A 23,632-nucleotide genomic window follows, 5' to 3' on the forward strand; every position below is an offset into this window, starting at 1 on the left:
CCATGTCAGCGCTGAAATATTTTAGACTTGTGCTTTAGTCAACTAATTAGTAAGGATATATTGTGGCATGTGGTTCAACAAATTAGCATACACGCAAAGTGGACGGAGCGAAGGTTTTGATTGATCAAAATTAGCAATAATTATTGAGCATTTGTTTAATGTTATGGCAATTGAGCGTATTAACTTGATTTAACTTTTTAAATTTTAATAACGTGATTAAAACACATTCCTTTAAATTCTATCTATCTATCCATCCATCTATCTATCTATCTATCTATCTATCTATCTATCTATCTATCTATCTATCTATCTATCTATCTATCTATCTATCTATCTATCTATCTATCTATCTATCTATCTATCTATCTATCTATCTATCTATCCATCCATCCATCCATCCATCCATCCATCCATCCATCCATCCATCCATCCATCTATCTATCTATCTATCTATCTATCTATCTATCTATCTATCTATCTATGCATTAAATCTCTTCATGTTTCAATGTTTAATTTAAAGAGGATTACGCGTAATATTTAAACAAAAGAGACCTGAGTCAGTTACTCAGACAAAATGACATGGAAATGTACAGTACTTAATGACGAGACTGAACATTAAAATTGCACGCAGCAAATTGAATGTCTGTGTAACTTATGTAAAAAGCAACAACAACAACAACAACAAAAGAGAGTCACCAACTCGTTTAGTTTAGTTGTTATGAAGCATACTATTTAGTCTGCAAAAACATATTTACCAAAAATATCCGGATGAATTCACAGAGCATTATCTTGTAATTGGTTTCATTTAATTGTAAGACAATAAATTAAACATCCATCCATTATCTGAATCGCTATTCCTCGCGAGGGTAGCACGTCTGCCTCTAAGTTCCGAGCTGTGATTATGAGTGTGAATGATTGTTCGTCTGTGTGTGCCCTGCGATTGGCTGGCAACCAGTTCAGGGTGTGCCCCGCCTACTTCCGGAAGACAGCTGGGACAGACTCCAGCAGCAATTGAAGTGAAATCATTTTTTGTTCATGGTCGATCAATGTATATTGTAGAAACAAGAGTTGTTGTGTGGTGATGGTTTTGTATTTGCAAGACACTTGAGGGCAACAATGTTGTTTATGTGTGCCCCAAAGTAGGTGCTGGCAGTTGTGATTGGTCCAAGGTGGCAATCGTTGGCATCCGGACTGTCAACGTCCATTGTGTCTGGAGTCACAGAGTCAACATGGTGCCACTGAACCACACTTTGACACATGCAACTCGACAATGTATGGGTGCCTTAGATCAGTGCAAGTTTAGTGAGTGGCCAGTACTGGGCAGAATGCTTAGTCAGCATTCCAACAAAATGGCAGAGCTCAGAATCCCTCTTTGCCATTTCCTCCCTCTTTGTCACCAAACAGGTCGGACTTCTCTCTGAATAATTATAATGTCACCGATGATAATAATAATAATAAGAGCCTCAGGGATTTCAATGCAATGTTAAAGGTCTTCCAACCAGATGTCCTAAGAGGTGCTGGCTGACATACCTTGAAGATCAGTTGCTCTTGTCCCTGTTTATGTATGTCAGATCCCCCTCAGCTCCTAATCCATCACATAACTCTGTCAGTGGCAGGAGCACGGCATAATGCATTCATGCATGTGTGCCTGCTCAAGTTCAACATGGGCATTGCAGCGGTCAGGCTCCTGGGTTAGAGGTCAAGCTTATGACTTCAATGGAACATCCACGGGAGGGGGGGGGGGATATCTGAATTTACACACCATCCGGCTCCACCCACCCCCCCCCCCCCCCCAGTGCCATCCCATGCAGTTATAAATAGGCCACAGACTGTTGAGTGGCATGCATCCACTCCCTTAGAGAGTGTGAACACGCAGCATGACAAAAAAAAAAGAGGAAACAGTCCTCAACTGTCCGTATCTTCTACCACTTAATTTTGTGTTGGTAAGAGAGGAGCAAGAGTAAAATGATGGTGTGTGTGAAAGGAAGTTTCACCAACACTGTTACAATATTTAGCTGTGCCCAAACATATAAAAGTCTGTAATATGTAACACTTTTTTTTTACAACATATTTTAACAGTATATATATTGTGCTAGTGTGCATACTTTAAATAAGGACATTACATTTTCCTAATTAACTTTTTTTTTTTATCCAGAATGTCACATGCCATCAAAGTGTGTTTTCCCCACTTTTAGGTCAAAATTAGTATGTGACATAAATCTGTGACATAAGTAGTTTAAGTTTGACATCTATACGGTTTGTCATTTGCAAGCAATAGCGTTTTGAAAGGCAAAGCACCTCAAAAATCAAGCCAAATTTGAATTCAGCGTCGTGACGTACACTTATTTTTCTCAGTATATACTCATTATTAAAGAAACTGCACACACCTACACACACCTACACAATAAATTCTGCAGCGTATATTTGACTCAATTTAGAATAAATTTTATTCTATTTAGAGTGGGACCAAATAGACTCAGTTTTAGAGTAATAGTTACTCTTGGAAAAGAGTAAAATAAAGAATTGAAAAAAATAAAATAAAAGTCACTCAAGGTTTGAGAAACAAAGTAATGATCTTCAGTTTGGGAGACTGCCACACTACCACCCGAGTTATGCCCCTCCTACTGTTTGTTTATCTCCAAGAGGAAACCAAAAACTATATTTTTGGTCTCCTCTGCTTGGAGTTAGGAAGATTCCAGCTGACACAAGCGTTATACTAACACACAGCAGGAGCTGAATGGCTCAGGGAGTAGATTGGCTGTCTCCCAAGATGAAGGTTGTGAGTTTCTTCCTCAATCCTTGAGTGACTTTTATTTATGTGTTCCTAATTTTTTATTTTACTCTCTTCCAAGTGTAAATATTACTCTACTTTGTGTAGGGTGGTGGAGTGCAGGTTTTCCATATAGATTCATGATCGAGAGCAACGTTTTTCCATTGTATGATGTTTGTATTGGTTTTAGATTTCCTATTTACTAGGATGTTGTTTTTTGTGCCATAGTTAAAGCTATGAGGAATCGTTTGTTGTGGTCTCGTGTGCTAAGGCTTATAGTGGCTGTGTCACCGAGTAAACAAAGCCCATAAAATCAGAGAGAGCAGTTGTGTAATTTGAGTTCTGTGATCTTTTATTGTATAAGTTGAAGATTTGCATTGTGTAATATTATTGAGAAACATATAATTAAGTCCATAAATCCTGCACCATACCAGTCCGTATATGTGTGGCCCGGGCTCCATGTTCTCCTCGCAAAATATGTTGAAATGAACATTTTGGATAGGAGGAGTTAACTAGGTATGTTTTGACTTATTACAGATACCTGTAAGACATATTCAGTCTAGCAGTTAAATGTTAAAAAGGGGCTGCCATACAATGCCGTCAGACTGCAGCTAAATTGAAAAAACATGATGTGTGCAGTATCTATTTGAGCTTGGACAACATACGAAAGTGTCCCATAAATGAAAACATCAGCTATACTGTGTCTCATGTCTTAAATTGTACCACGTTTGCCCGCAGTGTGAATGTAGCCAAAGATGCGCTATTCTAGAAGGCAAAGTGGCTTCGGGGGAATCGCTCAAACAGGAGGGCTCACTATTCCCTGCAACCTTTCCATCTACATGTCTGGATCTTCCATTTATAACTTCCCTTTTTTCTCTCTCTACAGGATATTCAACACCAACAATTTGTCCCCGGCTGCCTTTAAAATGGGAAATTTCCAAGCACCCACTCTTGGCCGCTCATCACTTCTGTGGACCGGACTGTTTCCGTTGAGCCACCTCTCTCACTTTCTCCCTCTGTCCAGTCACATAAACAGTCGCCTTACAATGCCCCAGACCTGAACCTTCATTCTGGTGCTCTCACGCACACACAGACTAATGCTGTCAGTAAAATGTTCATTTTTACACTTCCTTGTTGAACATTGCGATGATTGCTTGTTAAATTGGAATTCGTACAAGTGGAATGAGGACTATTCTCAATTACCAGTACCACACATGATGTGTTTGCAGTGTGAGAGGCCGTATGTGTGTGCGTTTTAGGGGCGTCACATACCCTGCCCTTTATCAGGCCATTAAACACAATATGACACCTGCAATACTGATCTCTCAGAGAAAAACATTTAAAATGGAAGCCAGTTCGAAAGTAAGGAGAGCAACAGTCCCCTTACAGGTTTTTGTAACGGTCGTCTACAACACTGTGTAGCTTTGTGGACTGCTCAGCAAAAGTGAGTTATCTTAGTTCCACAGTAACTACTTTATTATATATTGATATAATTTACCATCACAGGCGTTTTATTAGCCCTGCGACCTACCAGGCTTTCCTTGCTCGGCTTTCCCAAAGGGTAGAAGTAACAGAGAAAGACAGTTTGTTAGCCCAGTTGGAGAAGAACGGACAATGGGAGTAAGCGTAGTACGGATGACCATCGAAGGAGAAGTTGAAGAAAGGGGGAGTCCAGGGAGAGGCTGATAACATCAAGATGTGGACAGAGGTTGGAATGAATACGGCACGAGAGAATGCATGTGAGGGCCCGCAGTTCTGAGAAGATAATGGCAAAACAGCACCAGAATCAGTATGACCAATGAAAACATTCCTTAATGGAGGTAAAATAAATAAATAAATAATAATAATAATAAACTGCTGACAACAAGTACTATGAAACATAAAAAAAAAAGAAATAAAAATAAACAAGTTATGTGGTTCAGCTGGACAGAATATATCAACAAATCGATGGTCTGCCAACCTTTACCATTTCCAATAAATCTAAATAATGAAGCTTCATACACATGCATTGGGATATTCCAATATCAGTTCACACCTCAAGAGAGTTAATAATTTGTCTAAAAATGTTCTATAATGATTTGACTAGCTGAAGACCAGGCCAGGTTGTACCTCGCTCAAGCCCACTTAGCGATATAGCCTTGATTAAGTTTGCAACTACATTAACAGAAACAATTAGCCTGTCACCTCAAATAACAGCATGTGGTTTATTTTAAGCGGCCATTCCTTTAAATGACATTTCAAGCATGTTTTGTGAGAGAAGTGGATCAGAGTCTCCCTCTGCTGCCCCCTCTTTAGTTCTACATGTACTGAGTGATAATGTAATGAAGCGTATGTGCCAGTTGGAACGTTCCAACGTGTTAACTATTTTTAATAAAACATGACCTCTGATGCTCACCATTCAGGGCATCACAGTAGCAAGTCTAAATGGAGTATCCAAAAATACACCATGTTTTATGATATGATCATGTGAATAGCAATTCATTGAAAAATGAATAAACAGGTACAAATGCCTCTGAAGGCAAAAAAATGGAACAAAGCACAATAAAATATTAAACACTACAATAAAGTACCGTACAAGAGTTATTCCAGAATTAAAGGATATGAACATCAAATATAACAGACAAAACAAGTTTTAAATTATTTAAAATTCGGAAATGTCATCTTGTACTTGTAACATTTTGTTTTATCACTACATGCTTTAAGTTTGGTTTTGACCAGTAGGCATAAACAGCATGTACTTGAGCAAAAATTCTCATTATTTGCAAAAATGTTACTGCAATTAGAGTCATAGTAGAATTATATTAATTATATATATATATATATATAAATATCCTTATTTGTTAGTAAAGGATTTACTCAGCAGTATTTGTTAAATAGAATGTACTGTATGTATATGTACCTCAGGTTTCTCAGGACTAGCTGGCTGCGCCAAACACAGGTCGCATATTCAATAATATTTCGTAATAAAGTTTACTGTTGATAGTTTAGTTTGACGAATGATCGGTAATTTCCTGCTTTTCTTGAAAACACAAACAAAAATTGTAAGATAAATGCAGTGTTTCAAAAACGTTGGTGCCAAATAAACTGGGGTCCCATAAATATCAGGATTTATCACACACTGTAACCACGACGCTGTACCCAAGCAAATGTTCAAACTCAGACAGAGGTAATGTCAGCAGGCCTTGGCGGAGGTAAACTTGGCGTTACCCAATGCGCCTGTGCAGATTGGTGCGCGTGCGCAGTGTTTGTTCCCGGAAGTACGCGCACATGTCCTGCTGACACAACCTTGGAAAGACTACAAAACAACTACTTGACAAGCCTATGTAACACAACAAGCCACAACGACTATGGCTGTCAGACTAATGTAAGTTATCGCGCTCTATATACGCCTTATATATTTATTTAGGAAAAACAAGCGCACATACAATCATCTGACCCAGTTTTAGCTCACGAATGTCTCCATCTCGAGCAGTAGGTTATTTATGAAGCTCGCATCAGCATCTGAAAGATTTCCAACATTGCCGTTCGATTTAACCCATCCGCTGTGCTAATTTCGTGTTTTTGTGTTGTCTTTGTGTGTTGTAAAAAGGGAGTCGCGTATGATGATCGAATCTTAACTGCGTTTTACAACATGACTGTCTCTTACGTTATCTTGCTATGCTAAAAACAAGCAAGAGAAGCGGCTGTGTTGTGGTTACAATGACATGCACAACATAGTGAAGATACACTCATCTGTTGCTAATTTGATTAGAAAAGCAAGTTGCCCCAAACGGTAAATAGTGTAGTTGTCTTACTTGCAAATAATCCGTTGCTTTAGAATCTTTTGTTTCATTTCTGTAAAATGTGTGTCCATTCCTGTAAATTAATTCCGTGTGCCCCTTAAAAGAAAGTGAGTGAATGTTGAGTAGCCATTTTGCAAAACTTGTACTACGCTTTACCTTCAATTAAAAAAAACTTTGAAATTGAGTGCACTGCCCATCATAACCAAAATCCACAATTTACACCAGTGATTCAAATCCAAACCACTGTGCCATGGCACAAATAACGTTTTTTAAATGTGTCATGGGAATGTTTCCCAATTTAACGTATTTATTTGTGGTGGCAGTAATTTAGCCACGCAGACGGCTCATTTATGCGCGTGGCAATGACGTGACGTCATCGTTAGGGAGAGGTCTATGTGAGATGAGACGCTGAACAGGCTTGCCTCATTTTCACAAAACATTATTTCTATATATCACTCCGCTGTAGATATGAAATGGTAAACATATGAGCCCCGACGACGGACTTATTTGGTCTCTTCTTGTTGTGGAAGCTGGTCCACAACAGCTGTCTATCATTGTAAAAGTGTGGCATTTGCCGTTTACTTAAAGTAGCGGACGCATTTTCTATCTATTTATTGATATATTGGGATGGGCATCGTTATGATTTTAATAGTTCAGTTTTTTTTAAATTAATATGCACTAAATTAGTTAATATCAATGTTTACATTATTTCATGTTGGAAACATTTTTCCAGCTATTTCTATACAAGCGATTAAAAAAACTGTGTTTCCCACACCTTGTTAATACTTGGGTGGGCCACCACCCAAGAAGTTTTCAAGAAAATGTATTTAAAATATATTTAGAAAAAACAAAAAACGCATGCAACGTTAGTTCGCCATCACTCACTTGTGAATCGCGAGGCTAAATGAGACGTAGTAACAGGACTGAGACCCACCTCCCGTCCGAACCGCCTCCCATCCCCACTGCCTGAGTCCACCCACCCAACTAGATTTCAAATCTGTGAGAAACACTGAAAAATCCATCCATCCATCCAGTGGTCTATCCCACCAATCCTCATTAGGGTCGATCTAGAGCCTGTCCTATCTGACTCTAGGCCAGAAGTGGGATACATCCTGGATTTGTCGTTGGCCAATCGCAGCAATTAAAAAGTCAATTTTCCATTACAGGAACCTTTTAAAATAGTTTACATTGTTCTCTTTGCAGACATCCTTTCTACCAGCTGGGTAACCCACAGCTGAGATTCTTCAGACCAAACTGGTTCTTGACACTGGTGAGGCCTGGAAAAGAGCAGCCTCCTGACACTGTCCAGTTTCGCATCCCAATGGAGTAAGTCTTATACTACTTGCAGAGATCATTACGTATGGCTACATGTGTGTGTGTGTGTATGCACACTCCCACTCATTTCTTAGTTTTGTTCAGATGAGTTAGCTGAAGAAGCTTTAACTTTAACAGGGCACACCGATTTAATGAAAGATGTTTTATGGGATGTACTGTGATGAGGATTCAGCTTGTTCAATAGTAGTTGACTTAAAAAGCACCAAACGATGAGCAGCGCTTTGTGAAATGAAAGAGGCGCCCACACAAGCATCCTTTGCAAAATGAATACCCTACAGTTTGTAGTCTACAAACACCACAGAGTGGGTTCTAACTGGTGATTGAAGGAGATTGTATTACATTAGCTGTTGAGTAATAACAAACAAACAAAAACAAAAACATATATACTGTATCATAGTATTTGCTGGACAGTTGGCTTGTGGTCACGCATTCACATTCCTGTGTTCCTGTCTTTGCAGTACAGTAATTACGTAATTTTTTATATCCTTTTGTAGTTTAAAGCGATCCCAAACTTTAGACAGCTTTTTTATTTTTGTTTCGCGGTATTACAATTACAGCTTTAAAATGACCTTTTTTGAAATATTTGGGTACATCAAAACAACATTTTGATTGAACACAATCTACTTCATTTTTAATCAAAATATAGAATATTTGGTACAGAAGAAGCATGGACAATGTTAAATAAATATATACATAATTGTTATCATTCTTCTGTTTAAATTCTTACATCACAGTGTCCAATCTCTGATGAGCTATTTTTAGAACAGATACTTGGGCTACTCATGCTGTCCGTGGGGCTAACTAGTACCTGCTGACACCAATTTTTAAAATGTATGTTTTAGGACAAAGCACGTTAATCAACAGAGCAAAAAGGCATTCATATTTGCACTGTCTTCTTCGATTTGCTTCCTCTCTCCTCCTCTATGCGTAACTGCGCCCCCCTCCCATCCCTGCTCAGTGAGAAGGGGGGGGGGGGTAAATAGGAGGCAATTAACTTCAAAGAGGCAGCTCGTTTGGCAACTCTTTAAGCAGCCAATCACATCGTGTCCTGCTTAAAATTCCCCTTCAAAAAAGAAAAGAAGAGCTAATTACCAGTGACGGCCACTATTGGTGGTTATTGAAACCTTAAACTACCAAACTATTAATCAACCCATGCCTAATACGTATTATACTCTCTCTCAAGTCAGCGAGGCTCCAACACACACACAACCCTAATGAAGATACGCGATACGAATGGTTGGATTGATTGCTTTCAGTTCAGTTTTATTTGTGCCACTCCTTCATAACATGACATAAGTGATTCAAGGTGACGATACATCGAAAACAGGTCCAGGACCATGTTTCTCATACATCGATAACCAACACAACCTTAAAAGCATCACAATCTAAGGAAGAAACCTAAGAAAAGTATTTAGTATAAATCAAAACTACTATGTAAATATGTGTGAATAACTGAATAGCGCAATGAAATGGTTTCACACTTAAAGCCAAAAATGTTTTGACATAAACTGCAGTTTACATCATGGCCACAAGATGGTATAACAACCTTAATAACAGAAGTCAAATGCATCAGCCAGCTGTCCAGAATTCTTTCAGCGCCTTTTGGGTCCTCTTTATTGAGCTGTGTTGCAATGATGACTTGTGAATGGCTAACACGGGCAGTATAGTGGAAGATTCAAAACGATTTATTTGTCTGTCCGACTGTCTGCCAGATGTCACACTTTTGTCACGTTTAGGCGCCAACGTCAACAGAGTGAAGGAACGCAAAATGTTATTGTTCATTCTCCAAAACCCATGTCCTTTGGAATATGATATACAGACCTTGACTTTAGCTCACCTGATTTCCCAAATGAATGATCCATTTTAAATTCTAACTCTGCATTCCAAATATACAGTACCTTGTACTTTTTATTCTTTTGGGTATGCTAAAAAATGTAATGCAACATTTCCGAAATGGATCCATTCTTCATAACGGTTAGCAAGTTTGCTTGTAATTTTAGTAGCTGTAGACTGCAATGAACATGTTTGTAAGTCATACTTTGTGTACTGTGTGTGTGTGTGTGTGTCCACTAGTTTACTAGCATGAAGGCATCACAACAAGCTATCTGTCCTCTTCTGTTTTTAAACACGTTTACTGGTTTAATCATCCAACTCATGTCTTGGGAGTGTGGTAGATTTGCAAAGCAACGTATTGCAATGTTACTGTATGTCATGAAATACAACCGAAGATTGTTGTTATCAAGTACATTCTGATTACCTCTGTGAGCCAAGGTCACTGAGGTTAGCAGAACTGAGAGGTCTGAAGCCTGTGCTGGGGAGAAAAATAGAAGATTAAGACGGGTCTCTGGTGGGTTTTTGACTGTAATCTGTTCATCCAGGTGCTTGGCCTCCTACTAATGTGACTCTTGTCTCTTGTCTGCCGAATTCCAAGAATGCTTATATAATTTTGTGTGTGTGTGTGTGTGTGTGTGTGTGCGTGCGCACACCAGGTGGACACAAATGTGTTTGTGTATCCTCATGATGTAAATCACTGGAATTTGGAGAGAGGCTTGGCAAAAAGGTGTGTGAAACATGTGATACACAATACAAAACTTGGCCCACGTTGAATTATTGATGGACGCATGACCAAATGTGATCAGCTCTCGCTGTATCGGAATCAGGTTTATGTGTAAACATGCAGTGCTTGCAGCCTTGCATAGACATACGTACATGCTGCTGGAGTAGGGTGACCAAACGTCCTTTTTTTGCCCAGACATGTCCTCTGGGGGCGGCGTGGCTCAGTGGTAGAGTGGTCAAATCCCAGCCCATTGTGACCAGGGCAAAGTATCAATGAGCAAGATACAGAACCCCCGGTTGCTTATGATGCTGCGTCATCAGGAGGTGAATGAGTAGTCAAAGTATAAAGCGCTTTGAGGACAAGGAGGAAAAGCGCTATATAAGTGAAGTACCATTTACCATTTGCCAATGTTTTACATCCGGTTTGGGAGGTTTTTGGAAATTCATGCTATCAATTAGCATGTGTTAAGTTTGACTGACGCTTTACGCGAGAAATGGGAGGCGGAGTGTTAGCGCGACTGCTAGACGGTGGACTGTTCCCAAGTCGATGGTGAGGGATGTAGAGGGAAAATAAAGACGGGTTTTGTGTTTGCGTTAGTGCTGTCAAAGTTAAAGCATGAACTCATTGATTAATCACCAAAAATGATCGCGTTAAAGGAGCATAACGCAAGTTACTGAGTTTTTGCAGATTTGCGACCCCTCTGGCGAAAAGCGGAATGGTAGCCAACGATGTGCCAGAGGCCAGAGGCGTGCACGAGTTCTCCGGTACGAGCAAACCTACAAGTTAATTGAACAAATGTCAACATGGAGCGAATCACTTTTTTCATAGGCTTTATGGGGTGCGCCAACACCCGAACATAAACAATAAAACGCAAGTCGGCTTTGCTGGACACTTACAATTGGTTTACAGCATGCAACGTCTTAGCATGCAGGCATTCACTATGCAAAATGCCCGAGTGCGGACACATTATTTAGTGACCGTGCAGTAGTTTTATTCTGCATTGCTCATCACAAATAGACCCTATCACATTTTCATGATGAAGTCTTACCTTTTTAGCAAGAAGTCAGCTAGCTGTGGGTCCCATTTCATCCCCAGGGTAGCTCTTCGGTCTCTCCACCTGATGAACGCCGCTCCTATATTTTTCCGCGTCCTCCCGCGACGCTGGTCCGAGTATTTTTTTGCCCTTTTTGTCGCACTGGACAGGACTTTCCTCTTCTGTGTCTTGTATGGAGTCACTACAAGTGATTGGGACTTATCGGGTGCAGGCCCCTTCAAATCCATCTTGAATTAGCTGTCCGTGAATTTGCGTGAACAATTGCGAGAGCTACTGGGGACAATAGCGAGAAAGAGAGAGCGTGCACGCGCCTTACGTCACGCTCAGGTAGAAACCTTAAGTTCCGCGCCCGAAAAACTCATCATTATTCGACTCTATAGGAAAATAGGGGCAACAGCCATTGTGCCACAATAGTGCCTCCTGTCCATTATAAACTTTTTGAAACGTGTGGGTGAAAAATATGGTTATTGTAATACTCCAACTTGCGTCGTGCACCTTTAATCATGTATTAACGCAGATTAATCACACTATTAATTTTGATCGCAGATGACATGTTTAGCTTGACAGCGGATGCTTATGTCAAAGGTAGCACAGGTTGTGTTGAGCAACAAACATAACTACATGCATTAAAGTAAGACATGCGCTTAACATTCAGAATATTTATTCATGTCAAAATATTTGGGTCATTTTTTTTCATTTTTAATTGGGTGGTTAAATTGTGTTAAATTAACTGATTAGAAAAGGAGGAGGATGAGAGTGCAGTGTATCAAAAAATGTTGAAGACATCCTCATAACATTAAATATAGAAAGAATTAAAGGGACGGTAACGTAAAAAGTCAATTTTTTGGAGCTTTTAGCTAGGTCATTCTGCTCTCCAAGCACTAGCTCCTCCCAACCTGAGAAAACTAGCAGGCGCTCACTCTATGACATCATTAGGTGCGGACCCACTCCCGCACCTAATGATGGACTAAACACATGGCCACTTTCTCTGAGACCTTCATGCTCACAGGATAGTGATAAAAGTAGCCTTTGTCAGTAAACATTCCGTACAAATGAATTCAATTTCAAAGCAATCAATTTTCCTTCACATTTGCAATGCCAATCGGCCATCTTAAATTCACAGGTTCCGTGGCTGACACCTGTGTAAATTACTAGTAAAATTTCTGCGCTGTTGGACCTAACAGAACGCATGGTGTAGTGGTTAGTGCGTTCACCCGGTAAGCAGAAGGTCCTGGGTTCGTGTCCTACTTAGGCTTGTTTTTTTTTCTTTTTCTTTTCTTTCTTTCCCTCTCTCGCTCCTTCCCTCTCCTCCCCTCCTCCTCCATTATGACTTTTTCCGGGAAGGAACCCGTTTTGTTTCAAATGTTTGTTGAAGAATTCAATATCCATTCAATTTCCACATTTAAAGAAGACACCATTCAGTGGACTGCTCAAACGCAGCTCTCCAGAGTTTTGTGGGTGGTGCGCGCAGCAGCCGGCTTAGGACGCAGGGAGAGGCGGGGTATTACTGAACCGGGCGTTTTACTTTCGTGTTAGAAAAATAGCCAGCAAAATACCTAATATTTCATAAAAAATTACATCGCCATGGTGTCAAAGGTAAGATTTAATCATGATATGTCTATAGTTAACTGTGGAAGGGCTTAAAATATCAAAATATAATACTTTTAAAACATAACAGGTGCTCTTCAAATAATGTTACATGCGGTATATGTGGTCGCGACACATTTTTGTTGTTGTTTTTAATTATATTTGTATTAAATTTTCTTGAAATCTACTTGGGTGGCCCGCCCAAGTTTTAACATGGTGTGGGAAACACTGACATTCATATACATACACAAAAGCATCAGATAGACAGATAGTAAATGACACATCAAATATAAATTCCAACTTTTTTATGAGTTTATGAAAGCTGTAGTAAGTTGTAATGCTGAACAGCTGTTAGTGAGAAGTGGTCATCTTGGTGTTCTCAGGTATTTAGCACAATGTGGCCTTTGTTTCAAAAGCGCTTTCACACCTTCACAGCAAACTTGAACTGATAAGGATGTTTCTCCAAAGGTGCTGCTTGTGAGAGAAAAAAAAAGTCTTAACTACCCTCACCACTCTCTCTCCCTCTATGTAATCCATTTATATTAGGGATGCACCGAAATGAAAATGTTTGGCCGAAACCGAAAAAACGAAAATGAAAAATGCTTGGCCGAAAACCGACACGCCGGGAAAAAATTATGCTAATTGTTACTATCATTGCATTGATTATAATTAATTAAAATTATAACACTATTATAAAATATTTATTTAGCACTGGCATTTTAACAAAGCACAATATAAATTGAAATGTAATGGTACATTAAACATCAAACGAGGGTTGCGCATTTTCTGGCGGTGCGATTGCACTTAATAGTCAATGTAGTTCATAGAGGCGGGCACGGATGCGTGCGGCGGGACCTACAACCTATTTCGGCCATATTCTTTCGGCTCTAATTTGATAAAATTTTATTAAATGTACCTCGCCTACTGCCTGAAGCCAGCTGGGATAGGCTCCAGCAACCCCCGCGGCCCTTGTGAGGACAAGCGGTACAGAAAATGGATGGATGGATGGATGAATGGATTTATTAAATTTCCGTTGGCCGAATGTTCATTGCATCACTAATTTATATGCTATGTGCTGTCCAGCTTGTTTTTCTGTCTTGCATCAAATATTTCCAATGGATGATAAGTTAACCTTTATTTGGTTTTAACAGGCTATGTATTTGATTGGCTAATAAAGTTGGCCAAAAATGTGAGGATTTAACCTATTTTAAGCTTGTTTTATTACAAGAAGAAGCATGCATGTTAATTATGGGTAATTTTGTTATTTATTTTTTAAGGGGGTATTTATCCACTGGAAGAGCATTTACCTCCAGAAAAACCTTAATCGAGCATGACTTCTCATGCAATGCATATTTTTTATTTTCATGACTATTTATATTGCATATTCTCACTGAAGGCATCAAAACTGTGAATGAACACATGTGGAGTTATGTACTTAAAAAAAGGTAAAATAATTGAAAACTCGTTTTATATTCTATATATATTTTTTTTTTTCCCACAACAGTCACTCTTTGCTGTGATGATTTTTTTTTTTTGCGCACTCTTGGCATTCCCTGAGCTTCAAGAGTTGTCACCTGAAAGGGTTTTCCAACAGTATTGAAGGAGTTCCCAGAGGTGAGAATGCCAAGAGTGTGCAAAGCAGTAATCAGAGCAAAGGGTGGCTATTTTAAAGAAACTAGAATCTAAAAAACATGTTTTCAGTTATTTCACCTTTTTTTTTTTTGTTAAGTACATAACTCCACATGTGTTCATTCTTAGTTTTGATGCCTTCAGTGAGAATCTACAATGCAAATAGTAATGAGAATAAAACTATTGATACATTGAATGAGGTGTGTCTTAATTTTTGGTCTATATTGTACATGTGTTGATACATATTTACTTCAGCAGGGGAATACCTTTCCATGTTTTGCTTTCCCTTTCTTGATTATTTTCATTATTTTTTTCCGTTGACTGTATCTTTAACTCCTATTTTTTTGGACCATCCCTTTTTTTTTTCAGTCTAATTTTTTATTTACGTATTTAATGTCTTTTGTAACACAAATTCAACCTGTTTGTCTTTGGTACTTTCTTTGCCGGACACCGGAGTTCTCCTACCAAAGAGACTTATTTCTTTGTCTTAAGATTGCACTTAAACCTTTGTGCTGTTAGCCTTTCCCCTTTGCTCTTGAAGGAACATCATCAAATTTCTAGGTTTCCTCCCACTACCCCTTATTCCCAATTTATACCCCTCACCTGGCATGGGTAAAGAGTAGACGCATACACAAAACACTGAAAAACAATGCTGAACAGAATGTTCAGTCGACTGTACTTCTCAGTCAAATTTTATGCAACTATGCTTACTAATAACTATGAAACCAGACCATGCTGTGGTTTCTCATTGTAATCTGATTTGAGAAAACTGAGCCTAACAGCAGTCACCATTGTCTGGCAGCTGTACAATACTGTACCTGTTGGATCAAACGATGCCGCTATCACCATGGTGTTCAGTCTATGTTTGTGTGTTCCTCTTCCTGAATGCATGAGTGAAGTTGGAACTTGGAAACACTTTTCACGCTAATTAACTTCTGTATGTCATGGGAGTCACATGAGCAGGTTAATTAACGAATGTAGCTACTGCTTCATGCTGACTTGGCACACTGTCAAATATTTTAACACTGGGCATGCACATGAAATAAGGTCAACGATGTTTGCTGAAATTGTTCCTCTTACTTGAACAAATAAATTAAACATACAGCAACAGAACAATTGCTATTTGAAATAAACAAAAGATTGTGTTTATATGCATGTTTCTACTAAATGTAATTTTTTTCCAAGAAGAACCCCCCATTTTCTTATCTGTTGCGGGGGAAAAACTATTTTGATATTTCTCCGAATTTTGATGTGAGGTTGGGACAAAATTTCTGGAAAAAAGGACAACATTTCTGGAGGAAAAAAAACGTTTTTAATGCTTCACACGTTTACCTTGGTTAGAGAAAACCCAGATTCACCTGAGATATCTACACGCTAGACAGAACCGTAACCGGAAATGTATTACAGTACGATATGCCGTATATCAGTCAGGATGACTTGTCTCTAAGGGTAAAAGCATATTATATATAGTATAAAATATTTATAATGTCAGTAATGTTATGTTTGTTCTCACAAGAGAGTCCGGATTTATGATTTTTACCTCTGAGGTACACAACAAATGTTCTCAAAATGACATTACTGTAGATAAAAAATAAAATAAAAAATAAAATATATATATATATATATATATATATCAATTTAGCCTTGCTTCTAAACAAGAAAATACAGTTTGCTGCTATACAGGATGTGAATTTTGTAAATAAAAACAGTTAATTATATTAAAAACAAAATGTTATTTCTATTGTTTAATTAAAAAAACCCTTGTTTCAGGTCCCTGGGATTAACATGGAAAAATAGCTCCACAAATTTAGAAAGTTGTTTCTCAAATGAAATAATTGTTTCGCAAAAGTTCTCCACAAAGAAAAAACGAATTTTGAGCCTTGCAATGAACAAATACCAGATCGTAGTTGGGTGTGAGACAATTTAACAGAGACCCATCATAAATAATTTTGATCAATATGCCATAATGAATTAACAACATATGAAACAGCAGACAATCGTAAATAATAACTTTCATGGATGCACCAAAGCACTTGTAACGTCTTCAAATACATGAGAAAATAATTTTTTTGGTTTTTCACGAGTGATATTAATTTGAGAAATGAGGAAAAACTAATATAACCACACTTGTTTTCTATGTGCGTTTTTCTTCTTCGATGAGGGAGCAACATTGAAACCTGAAGGTCGGAATTAAAATTGAATTCCTTTTTGGGGACTTGTTAAAGCATTGCCAACTCATGCCCTTTGTTTAAGAGGAAGTATACTTGTTACCACAGGTATAGTTGTCCTCGCGTTGTGTTTTCTGACTTTGTACTTTATGCCAAGATTTTTGAAGCCCTTTGAGATATATTAGAGTGCATCTTCGGCAGCTTGGTTTGCCTTTATACTTGCCAAGATACAGACCATCTCTGTATTGTGACTTGTACTGTCCACACTTTGATCTATTTCTGTTCTTTTGTCAGAGCAAACCCCAAACAATAAATGTTATCCTTCACACGCTGCTTTTATATTCTCAACTTCTCAGCTGTCCTTTCTCTTGTCAAGTCTCAGGTTCCTCAGTGGGTGTCCCTCTAGACAAAGTCCTCTATTATCATCTTGATACTTAGTGTTGAGCAATTTCTGTGTACGTATTGTCTGTTAGATGGGAATGTTGAGGTAGTGAGTTTGCTTATCTCCACCTAAACCTGACAAGAGGGTGGAATGACAATGGTCTGGCGGCTTTTTTGGCTTTTCATCTGTGCAGGAAACAACTCTCCGGTTTCATTCTTTACACTGGACCACTGTGACGTGATTCACTGCATTATTAGTGTGTTCACATTTATGATATTGAATTTGATGATGTATTTGGATTTCACGTGTGTTTGAGTTGGATGTTTACATTAACACATTATTACAAAAATATGTAGTGACATGACTGAAATATCTAAGGTGTTACTATGGTGTCTGTATAATTAAGAATGTATTCAGAAAGTTTTCCAAATTGGTTATGCCACATCCTTTTTTTAAATAATCATTTAAAAGAAACTCATGACGACAAAGCTAAAGCACATGAACACATAAAAACAATTGGGCTGTTTTGCCCCTTCCCAACCAAGGATGTCAAACGCCGGACAATCTTATGTCTTATAAGATTGTCTTATTAAATTATTCTTATGTGTGAGGTGTGATAAGAGGGGATTCGACCTGATACCGGAATCCAAACCCATTTGGGGTCGACAATTTTCAATAATGAATGTGTTCGATATTTATCTTCATGTGTGTGAGGGAAGCGGCGGTCTCCTGAGCTAGTTGACTCACATCGACTGTTACGTGACGGAATGTAGCCAATCAAAGAAGTTCTCTGATATGACGAATGAGAATGCACTGATAAATAAAACTAATTAATATCCTACCCGATGTGCATCCATTCATTTTCTGAATACTTTCCTCTCTCCCTCGGGTCGCAAGAGTGATGGAGGTTATCCCAGCCATCTTCGAGCGATAGGCGGCCTACCTGATGTCGTTGTTGTGTAAATGTTGGTTCCCCAGGTGGTACTAATTATTTTCCAAAGCAATTATTTCCATGCAGACATTACTACCTTAAAACACTCACGTATCTGGTCCTCTTTGGAAACATTCGGCAAACATTGGCGCATACCCGGAAGAGCCTGGTCATCTTCGTGGTTGTGAAGTCACATGTGATCATGTGAGATGTTTCTCTCGGAGGACTGGATTGTTGACCGGTGGTGGAATAGAAACATTATGTGTGTGGGGAGCTGTGTAGAGATTATCTGAGCACACCATACACAATTTGGCCAAAACTGTTAAATGCCAAATTTATTATCTTTGTATGTGGGGTCTGCCAAAGATTAAAAAAAAAATCTTTTAAGATTTGAAAAAAATGTGTGTGTGTGTACACCAGGCTTAAGACTGCATTAAAGTGGATCCTTGCTATTTGCAGTGGACAGGGACCAGTAGCGAAAAAGCAAAACACGCTATGTGCGTCTGTTAAATCGAGGTTCCATTCTAGTGGGAACCAGTTCTCAAAAATAACCCATTTTCAGTATATATTCTTATACAGGACTAAAATAAAAAAAATCATTTTAGATTCCCATTCTCATTCAGACTGTCAATAATATACTTGTAATCTAAATGTAGGCGTCCCGATTATGAATGGATACGAGTTGACGATTGGGGCTCAAAATGTCAGCACATATAAAATTCTAAAAAAAATGAATCGTATTTTGGGCATGATTTTTGTTGTTTATTAATGGTTTAAAATGTATGGAATTGTAATTGCTGCTTGGAATTTTGTTTAATATTAATATTTTGCAATGTTTGCAGTCACTACCATATCTATACAAATATCAGCTTGTTAAATCAAGACAGTTTAATGCTTTATATAAACACACCAAATTAATAAGGAACTCAGTAAAGGTTAGCCATATAGGCATGGCCCCCCACAACTGTCCAGTTTCTCACGTGGCCCCTTGGAAAATTAATCACCCACCCTTGTTCTATTTGGTCTCGCAAGCTATAATATTAACTGTCCTTGTCATCAAATGCCATTTGTGCTATACACTGCCCTTTCACCTACCTAGTACTTTCAGAACACCGGCGTAATTAGACCGCTCTGAACTACTTGGAACTGATACTCTTAATCTTCTTGGCTCAGTGTGAGTTAAGTCCGCCTTTTAGAAACACTCCAAAGATTGAAAGGTCACAGCAGTGGGTGAATTTCATCTGGGATGTCTGTCAAAAGAATGCAGGTTAATCTGTATATATGACAGAACAGTGGAACACACCAAAAACACTCTGACCCAAATAGTGTCACATGGGCCAAAACAAAGGCAGCACGTTTGTCTAGCTTCTGTCTGTATTTAATCAATGAGCCCTACCTGATATTCGATATAAGAGCTACATAACCATTTTACACAATATAAAACAGTTCCCAAGTGTCTCACTCTCAATAACTTGTTTGTGACATACCGTACTTGCGTGAAAACACCCCAAGGATCAAAAATTATAATACATTTTACACCCCATATTTCTTGTCTTGCTGAAATTAGCCCATTTTGTGGGGGCAACCTTGCCCATTGTGCCTTGTAGAACACTGTTTGGCTGACTATTCCGTGTTCAACAATAGCGTGCCACATGATACACGTCACCACACCCAATTAATATTCAATTTGGGGGTCAAACTTGGCAGGTCAGTCATGCTAGACCCATGTAAACAGTCTATGAATGAGATGTCTACCTAGCTAAACCTACTAATTATGTCCAAGAATGATGTTGCCGGTGCCAAATTCGCTGGTATAGACATTGAATACCATACTAATGTTTAATTGAAGAAGTGGTTTGAGTGTAGATGGCTGAAAAAGACGGTAAAAAGAGCCAATCTCGCCCAGAGGTAAATTTTTTCCCCTTTCTTTCATAACATCATCCTACGCAACTGACTGGCATTCTCCAGTTTCAACCAAGCTATCCGTTGCCACTGTGCCACGATTTATATGAAAGGCAAAAAAGAAATCAGGCAAGACAGGTCCGACCAACAGTGGCAAAGCCATTTTAGCATTTTTCCTCGTTATTCATTATTGTCGTCCGGCAGTCAGGGTAGTGCCAAACAGCAAACAAAAAATTTAAGAAAATGTCTTACCTCTTCGGGACAGGCAAGGGATCAGGATTGTCATCTGTAGGAGCATGCATGGCCCCCAACAAAATGTTTACTACATATGAAGGTGAAAGGCTTCACCTCGCTTTTGGACGTCCGCACAAGTTGGCCCCCATTCACATATTTATTCCTCTGAGATTTTGGCTTTGGGAAACAAATTTAAAAAAACATCCTTCATATGTGGACGGTCATAGTGTCTGGAGTCGTTTCTGCAAGTTCCATAGCGAAGGTGTTAACTCTGCATGTTTTTAAACTAGAACAAAAACACGCAGTACTGGCATGGATCGTCTGCAAGCACGCTTCTATGTTGACCCTAGGGCTGGGCAATATGGCCCAAAATTCATATCACAGTATAAACGGCATCCCTTCACGGTAACGGTATATATCACGGTATAGAATTAGATTTTTTTTTTATAAATAATTTGCATCACAAAACAAACTGACCTTAGTGTAATGTTCATTATTCAGCTAGTCACACAGACTATAAACTACAAACAAGCCATACACTCGAAAAAACAATAAGATACAAACACGACGTGGCAACATGTATTGTACTATTCTAGAAAAACCTTACCCACAATTACGTACGTACGGTTCTATAAAAAGCCACAATGTGATACAAGTGTCGATGTACATACCTTCTTGTTAACATTTTTGTTCAAATTGATGTACAAAAGACACTTCAGTGGCATGCCGTATACAGTAGGCCATTGTAATTGTCGGCCATAATATAGTCATAATATGTCTTAATTATTCTCCAATTCCGAGCAGTTTATCCACCTCTTGATAAAAATAAGTCATTTTTGCCAGCATATACAGTATGCCATTACAGTGGAAAAGGCAGATCCTTGTCTAGAATGAAACACACATTACCTCATACTGAGTTTGAAGGAGTCTTTGTGTTCTGTTCACAGAATTAATGTTGTTGTTTTTTGCCTCACCTAATATTGTTCCAACATTTTAAGATATTGTGTTGTATACTTGTGAAATTCAGGCATACACATCATCCCACTCAATCAAAGAAGCGTGTAATGTGATAGAAGACGCCATATCCGAGGTACTTATGTTAGACCACAGCGTCACTATAAAGCACTTTGTCAGACGCATTTGGGAAGTGCTCTCTACCAGGCTAATCAAATTTGCTAAAATTGATTAGCAGTTAAAAGCCTTTCTTCCTCTGCTCAAAGCAGTACGTTTCAAATGTTGCCCAGTGGGCTAGCGGGAGCTTGAATGGACCAGCAGATTGGCTGGTGCCAGGCCTGCTTCCTGTATAGGATTTCACTGTGCTCGATCAATACACACAGAGAGCTAATTGGGTGAAGACTGACACTCACATTTCTATTCTCCTGGCTTTTTATGCCACAAAGGAATAAATTCTGAATTATAGAGTGTTTTTGTGGTTGTGCTTTCTTTTCAGTTCTAGATTTTAAGGAAGTGTAAGTCACTGAGCCTCATTTACTTCTATACAGAAACATAAACCTGTAAACACTGCTAAAAATTCCTTGTATAACTTTTTTTTTCCCATCTCTCTTCTGGAATCTACCTGTGGGGTTTTCTCCCTTTTGTTGGACTGGCATGTGTGGTCAGAATGACAAAGTATGACGTCAAAAACTACCTGGAGAAGATATACAATGTTCCAGTGGGAGAAGTCCGCACCAGGATACAGTTTGGTGAGTGATTTAAATCTAATACATCCCAGAGATTTACTGACTAGAGATTAGCACTGTTTCAACTTTCAAGAATATCTAATTAAGTAGGTACTTATTGATTATGTCTGTTAAAAAGATAAGTGATATGTTTGGAATTATTTTAGTCTACAAATATTGCATATGGTGAGCATTTAGTTTTTGAAATTTGCATACTTCAAAATTAAACGCCATCCATCCATCCATCCATCCATCCATCCATCCATCCATCCATCCATCCATCCATCCATCCATCCATCCATCCATCCTTCCATCCACCGTAGAGCATACACTCACTATATTTCCGTTTACACATGCGAGGAACCAGTTGGGCAGGTGGAACTGATTGGGTACTGACAGCCAGCTGACAGCGCTCTCTAGTCTGGCGCCATTGGGTCTTGCGTCGCATAAAGTGACGTCACGGACAGTCAAAACCGATCTGTGTGTTTGGAGTTGTTCAGACTGAGACACATCCTATCCAAAGCGGATATGAAACAACCTGTCGAATGTGGTTTCAATCCATCTCGCAAAATCTGATTTCATGTGGTTTGTGACTGTTCAGACTATGAAAAAACCATCCAGTTTCAAACCTAAAAATTGGATTTTGGTTGGCAGTTTGAACAAGGCCTTTTTGTAATGAGTGATAGTTTGATTTGGACAGGGATAGAAAACTAAAACTGTACTAAATGTTTATATTTGGAGACTCAGAACTGGGATTACAGCTGTAGTAATGTCAGGTACATCGTGTATGTAAACAAAAATTTAAATATGTACATATAAAAAGTAATAGTATATATAACTTATAAACATATATGTATGTACAGTAATTTCTGGACTATAAGGCGCACCTGACTATAAGCCGCGCTAGCTAAATTTGTGGAATACTTTGTTACACTTTTCAATAATGAGAGCGCAAATTGTCTCGCTCTCGATCTCTCTCCTACTGTTAGTGATGGCAAAATGAAGCTTCATGAAGCATTTGCGATACTTTTTGACTCCTCTAGATGGTGCTCTTGGTTTAAAGATAAAGGCAAGTGCAATGAAAATGGATTACATTTGCATTGCATCTTTGAATCATGAGTGCCATCTTGAGGAGTCAAAAAGTATCGCAAGTGCTTCATGAAGCTTAATTTTCCCATCACTACCTACTGTATTTGGGCTCACTTGGTTTGTTTTGTTCTGCCTGACGCCAGGGTCTTTCCTATGTAGAAATTTGGAGGTGGCCGCCACCACCTAATTTGCTCGCCGCCTCCAGCCTGAGCGACTGATATCGCTCAACACAGCTGCAGCGCTCCAGCTTGGCAGCAATATATTTTAACTGCAGTTGCAGTGTTGCATCACTATGGAGGCCCTATATCAACAGCAGTGCACCGGAAAGACTTGAAGCAATAACCACAGAAGAAACTGCTTATTTTTATTTTTTTTATTTTTATAGTGTTAGGATTAGGTGCAACCGTTGCACACGGCCATATCCTGGTTTCGAGGGAGAGGTGGCGCGCTCCAGCCATCGCCAAAGTCATAAAAACACAGTATATACAATAAGCATAATAGTGTTTTACAACATCACTGAACAATATTTACAA

General features: G+C 38.8%; 1 protein-coding gene across 1 annotated transcript in view; it reads left to right on the top strand.

The window, feature by feature from the left end:
• Positions 1-6,020: 6,020 nt before the first annotated feature.
• mrpl23 (mitochondrial ribosomal protein L23) overlaps positions 6,021-23,632 on the top strand; it is a 47,777-nt gene continuing 30,165 nt past the window's right edge. The window contains exons 1-3 of the mRNA XM_086072570.1: positions 6,021-6,134; positions 7,756-7,878; positions 21,952-22,034. Coding sequence (XP_085928696.1) covers positions 6,118-6,134; positions 7,756-7,878; positions 21,952-22,034 — 223 coding nt within the window. The 5' untranslated portion in view covers positions 6,021-6,117. The remainder of the gene's footprint in view (positions 6,135-7,755; positions 7,879-21,951; positions 22,035-23,632) is intronic.

The sequence above is a fragment of the Leptonotus elevatus genome, chromosome 4, assembly GCF_054856555.1.
Source record: "Leptonotus elevatus isolate MCC_2025b chromosome 4, RoL_Lele_1.0, whole genome shotgun sequence".
Lineage (NCBI taxonomy): Eukaryota > Metazoa > Chordata > Actinopteri > Syngnathiformes > Syngnathidae > Leptonotus > Leptonotus elevatus.